Raw genomic sequence first — 6,000 nt, forward strand, 5'->3', positions numbered from 1 at the left:
ATGGGCCAAATGGCCTACTTCTGTTCCTTTATCTTATGGTCTTCTGGTCTTAAGTAGCGAGAATATGAGATGTAGAGTCCTGGAAAACAACTCCATAGGTTGTGGGAACAGTTCAGTGATGGGATGAGTGAATTTGAGTGAAGTTACCCCTTCTGGTTGAGGAGTAATAACTGTTCCTGAACCTGGTGGTGTGAGTCATGAGGCTCTTGTACCTCCTTCTTGATGGCAGTAGTGAGAAGGGAGCATGACCTAGATGGTGGGGATCCCTGATGATGGATGCTGCTTTCCTTCACAATGCCCCATGTAAATGTGCTCGGTGGTGGCGAGGGCTTTACCTGTGATGGACTGGGCTGTCTCCACTACTTTTGTACGATTTTCCATGTGAGGGCGTTGGTGTCTCCATACCAGCCTGTGATGTAACCAGTCAATATACTCTCCATTACATATCTATAGAGGTTTGTCAAAGTTTTAGATGACATGCTGAATCTTTGTAAACTTCTAAGAAAGTCACGGCACTACTGTGCTTTTTTGTAATGGCACTTGTGTACTGGACCAGGAGAAATCCCATGAAATGAGGCAGTCTGTTGGATAGAATATGATTCCCATTGTTCAGACAAACAGGCTCTTCAGACCAAACCTGTCTATGCTGACCACTGAATTCAGACACATAATTTCTTGTTTTTTCTATATTTCTCAGGTGGGTGAGTGTGAACTGGAAACGATTTCCCGAGGAGTCCCGTGTAGTTATACTGAAGCAAGACAAATCCCATACAAAGACATCATGCAGCGTCTGCCGAGATCACTCACTGGCAGGTTCTGGGACGATGATTGGAAAGCCCCATATTTTGACTACTTGGTAAGATGATCTACCAGAGCACATTGGGGACCTGGGCATCAGAGCATTCTACCTACAATACTCCAATCTCCCAGGCTGAATAAATTCTGTATAAACAACTCCACAAAGCACAAAACATCAGGTCTGTTTGGTGGTAATTGGGTGCAGGAGATTGGCCGAGTATTTGGGAGTGAATGAACCAACCGTGGAATCCAAAGTTATTTTAATCAGAAGTATCATGTATTTTAATCAGAAGTGTAGACAGAGGGACTGCCTTGAGTTGGAGATGAGAACTGAAATATATATGCTCTCCCGGTTTGATAAAATTTTCCATTTGTTCTGACTCTTCTGTCTTTCAATCCATCCTCTATCTTCATTAACATCCTACCCCCAAACAATGATACCTTATTTTGAGAAACAACCATGGGATTACAATGTTTTCATTGTCTTCTTTAAGAGATTTTCTTATTTGGGAAATAACAATTAGGATAGTCAAAGGAGAGTCAGTGGATGGTGTGTACTTGGAAATTCTGAAGACCTTTGACAAGGTGCTGCACATGAGGCTGCTTAGCAAGGTAAGGGCCCGTGATATAGGAAATATACTAGCATGTATAGATTAGCTTCCTCATAACTACCTGCCCCTCCACATAATCTTCATATCATTTGCAAACTTTGCAACAAAGCTATCAATTCCAGCATCCAAATCATTGATATATAATGCAAAAAAGAATCAGTCCCAACACAGAGCCCTGTAGAACACCACCAGCAGTCAGCCAGAAAAGCTCCCTTTATTCCAACTCTTTGCCCGCTGTCATTCAGCCACTGCTTTACCCATGCTAGAATATTTCCTGTAATACAATAGGCTCATAGTTTGTTAAGCAGCCTCATGTGTGGCACCTTGTCAAAGACCTTCTGAAAATCTATCTTGCTCTTTATTTCTTGACAAGTAAGATTTCCCCTTGAGGAAACCATGCTGACTACGGCCTATTTTATCAGGTGCTTCCAAGTACCCTGAGGCCTCGTCCTTAATAATCAACTCCAACATCTTCCCAACCACTGAGGTCAGACTAACTGGCCTAGTTTCCTTTCTTCTGCCTCTCTCCCTTCTTGAAGAATGGGGTGACATTTACAATTTTCCAGCTTTCCAGAACTATTTCAAAATCGAGTGGTTCTTGAAAAATCAATACTAATGCCTCCACGATCCCTTCAGCCATGTCTTTCAGAACTCTGGGGTGTACACCATCTGGTCCAGGTGGTTCAGACCTTTCAGTTTCCCAAGAACCTTCTCTCTAGTTATGGTAATTTCACAGACTTCCTGCCCCCTGATACCTGGAACTTCCCCCGTACTGCTAGTGTCTTCCACAGTGAAGACTGACACAAAATATTTATTCAGTTCGTCCACTATTTCATTGTCCCCCCGTTACTACCTCTCCAACATCGTTTTCCAGTGGTCCAATACTTTCTGGACTTTAGTAGAATGAAGATGCATCTTATTGAAACCTATCAAATATTGAAAGATCTAGGTAGTGTGGATGTGGAGAGGATGTTTCCTATAGTGGAGGAGTCTATGACCAGAAGGTCCAGCTTTAGAATAGAAGGACATCTCTTTAGTACAGAGATGAAGAGGAATTTCTTTAGCCCGCTGGCAGGATATCTGTGGAATTCATTGCTACATGAGGGGAGAGGGGAGAGGGGATTTCTGCAGTCATTCATTCAGACTCGTGTTGTGATCATCACATTCAGAGGTTTTGTCTATTTCTGGTCTCATTATTTTCTCCAATGTTTCTATTTAATAATAGCATTTCCCTAAAATCTGATCAGGTGTAATTGGACTGTTTACTTTCTCTGCTACTGTGAAGACAGGGGTAAGAGGTTTGTTTAAAATCTCAGATTATTGCCTTACCCTCCCGTCCCCCCGTCCCCATTATGGTTGCTGCAAGAATAAAATGACAGCACGTAGAAACTATTAGCAATACAATGACAAAGTCCAGATGGATCTAGCAAAGGGTTATTGTGTTTGCCAAATAGAATGATTACATGTGGGGCACTGGATTTTCTTAACACTTTTAAAAAGGTCCCAAATAAAAAGTTAAGTGTGCACATGTTATAATTTGGAACTCAATATTACACTAGATGGTATAAAGATAAAGACAGAGAATGGCTTTATTTGTCACACGTACTGAATATCAAAACATTGAAAATGTCTCATTGTGTCAATGACCAACACAGTCTGAGGATGTGCTGGGGGCAGCCCACAAGTGTTGCCATGATTCTGGCACCAACACAGCACGACCCAACTCACCATCTCTAACCACCCATCTCTAGATTGTGGAAAGAAACTGGAACACCTAAATAAAAACTTTGTGGTCACAGAGAGAATACACAAGCTCCTTACAGACAATAGAACATAGAGCGGTGCAGTAGAAGAACAGGCCCTTTGCCCACAATATCGTACTGATCCAATTTAGTAATCAAATGGGCAACCTAACTAATTCCCTTTGCCTACACAATGTCCGTATCCTTCCATTTTCCTCACATTCATGTGCCTATCTAGAATCAATGAGAATCAGAATCAGGTTTATTATCACCAGCATGTGATGTGAAATCTGTTAACTTGGCAGCAGCAGTTCAATGCAATGCATAATCTAGCAGAGAAAGAGAAATAACAATAATAATAAATAAACAAGTAAATCAGTTACATGTATTGAATAGATCTTAAAAAATGTGCAAAAACAGAAATACCGTATATTAAAAAAAGTGAGGTAGTGTCCAAAGTTTCAACGTCCATTTAGGAATCGGATGGCAGAGAGGAAGAAGCTGTTCCTGAATTGTTGAGTGTGTGCCTTCAGGCTTCTGTACCTCCTACCTGATGGTAACAGTGAGAAAAGGGCATGCCCTGGGTGCTGGAGGTCCTCAATAATAGATGCTGCCTTTCTGAGACACCGCTCCCTGAAGATATACTGGGTACTTTGTAGGCTGGTGCCCAAGATGGAGCTGACTAGATTTACAACCTTCTGCAGCTTCTTTTGGTCCTGTGCAGTAGTCCTTCCACAGCAGACAGTGATGCATCCTGTCAGAATGCTCTCTGCGGTACAACTATAGAAGTTTTTGAGTGTATTTGTTGACATACCAAATCTCTTCAAACTCCTAAAAAAGTACAGCCGCTGTCTTGCCTTCTTTATAACTACATCGATATGTTGGGACCAGGTTAGATCCTCAGAGATCTTGACACCCAGGAACTGAAGCTGCTCACTCTCTCCAATTCTGATCCCTCTATGAGGATTGGTATGTGTTCCTTCGTCTTACCCTTCCTGAAGTCCACAATCAGCTCTTTCGTCTTACTGACGTTGAGTGCCAGGTTGTTGCTGTGGCACCATTCCACTAGTTGGCATATCTCACTCCTGTACGCCCTCTTGTCACCACCTGAGATCTACCAACAATGCTTCTATCATCAGCAAATTTATAGATGGTGTTTGAGCTATGCCTAGCCACACAGTCACATGTATATAGAGAGTAGAGCAGTGGGCTAAGCACACACCCCTGAGGAGCGTCAGTTTTGATCGTCAGCGAGGAGGATATGTTATCACCAATCCACACAGATTGTGGTCTTCTGGTTAGGAAGTCAAGGATCCAATTGCAGAGGGAGGTACAGAGACCCAGGTTCTGCAACTTCTCAATCAGGATTGTGGGAATGATGGTATTAAATGCTGAGCTATAGTCGATGAACAGCATCCTGACATAGGTGTTTGTGTTGTCCAGGTGGTCTAAAGTCACGTGGAGAGCCATTGAGATTGCATCTGCCATTGACCTACTGCGGCAATAGGCAAATTGGAATGGGTCCAGGTCCTTGCTGAGGCAGGAGTTCAGTCTAGTCATGACCAACCTCTCAAAGCATTTCATCACTGTCGATGTGAGTGCTACCGGGTGATAGTTATTAAGGCAGCTCACATTATTCTTCTTTGGCACTGGTATAATTGTTTCCTTTTAGAAGCAAGTGGGAACTTCTGCCCATAGCAGTGAGAGCTTGAAAATGTCCTTGAATACTCCTGCTAGTTGGTTGGCACAGGTTTTCAGAGCCTTACCAGGTACTCCATCGGGACCTTCTATCTTGCAAGGATTCAGTCTCTTTAAAGACAATTTAACATCGGCCTCTGAGACAGAGATCACAGGGTCATCCGGTGCAGCAGGGACATGGTAAACATCTCTTGTAAGCTCTAACGTATTGCCTCTACCACCACCCCAGGCAGCACATTCTAGGCACCCACCCCTCTGTCAATAACTTGCCCTCACATCTCCTTTGAAATGACCTCCTCTCACCTCACACCCTCTGGTATTAGTCATTCCAACTGTAGGAAGAAGATATTGCCTGTCTGGAGATATTGTCTGGAGATATTGTCTGGCTCTGTAAAGTGTTATGCTAAGCTATGCACTACCATGTCACCTTTCTGCAGTTGCAGCCCCTTTTTGCGTATCTGCGTGGGCTGCTTCTCATCTTCTGGTTGCATTTTAGCCCCTCCCTATTTATATGCGGTCATCCAGTAAGGAGGGGGCGTGGAGGGATGAGGATGTCCTTGTCAACCTGCTCCTGGGGCTGGTGAAAACAGCCATCCGTGGGTCTTGGAAATGGGTGGTGGGAGGATCTGCCTGGGTAGACTGCCTGGCAATGTTTAGGGGGTATGTTCGTGCCCGGGTAAATATTGAGAAGGAACACGCGCAGTCCACGGCGACCATAGAAGTGTTCTGGGATCATTGGGCTTCACAGGGGGTAATTGCCATCATTGACAGAGATAGAAACACTTTGGTTTAATGTGCATTGTCTATCTGTAGTGAAGTAATTGTGTTAGTCACTGTTTTGTATATATAACACTGAATTTGTAATAAAGATATGTTGTATAGAAAAAACAGCAGTGTCAAGGAACACTACAAGGATAAAGTGTCGATCTAACATTGGTTTCTATCTCTGCATCTCTCTTTTTCAGGATTTTAACACGTACCACGAGGTCTGGTACAATGATCCCGAGAGTATTTCAATGAGAGTGTCCATCGTGAAAAAACTGCAAATCCATGGCATTGGCGTGTGGGCTGCAAACAACATCAACTACACTGGTGATGCCAGAGTAATGATGCAGGCTGCGGAGATGTGGAACGCCGTGTGCCCTCCCTGA

The 6,000-nt window shown here is 43.4% G+C and overlaps 1 protein-coding gene across 1 annotated transcript in view; it reads left to right on the plus strand.

Moving 5' to 3' along the window:
- LOC140737425 (di-N-acetylchitobiase-like) overlaps window positions 1-6,000 on the plus strand; it is a 61,793-nt gene extending 55,793 nt beyond the window's left edge. Inside the window, exons 5-6 of the mRNA XM_073063911.1 lie at window positions 698-856; window positions 5,815-6,000. Of these exons, the coding sequence (XP_072920012.1) occupies window positions 698-856; window positions 5,815-6,000 (345 nt within the window). The remainder of the gene's footprint in view (window positions 1-697; window positions 857-5,814) is intronic.

The sequence above is a fragment of the Hemitrygon akajei genome, chromosome 12 (genome assembly GCF_048418815.1).
Source record: "Hemitrygon akajei chromosome 12, sHemAka1.3, whole genome shotgun sequence".
Taxonomy (NCBI): Eukaryota; Metazoa; Chordata; class Chondrichthyes; order Myliobatiformes; family Dasyatidae; genus Hemitrygon; species Hemitrygon akajei.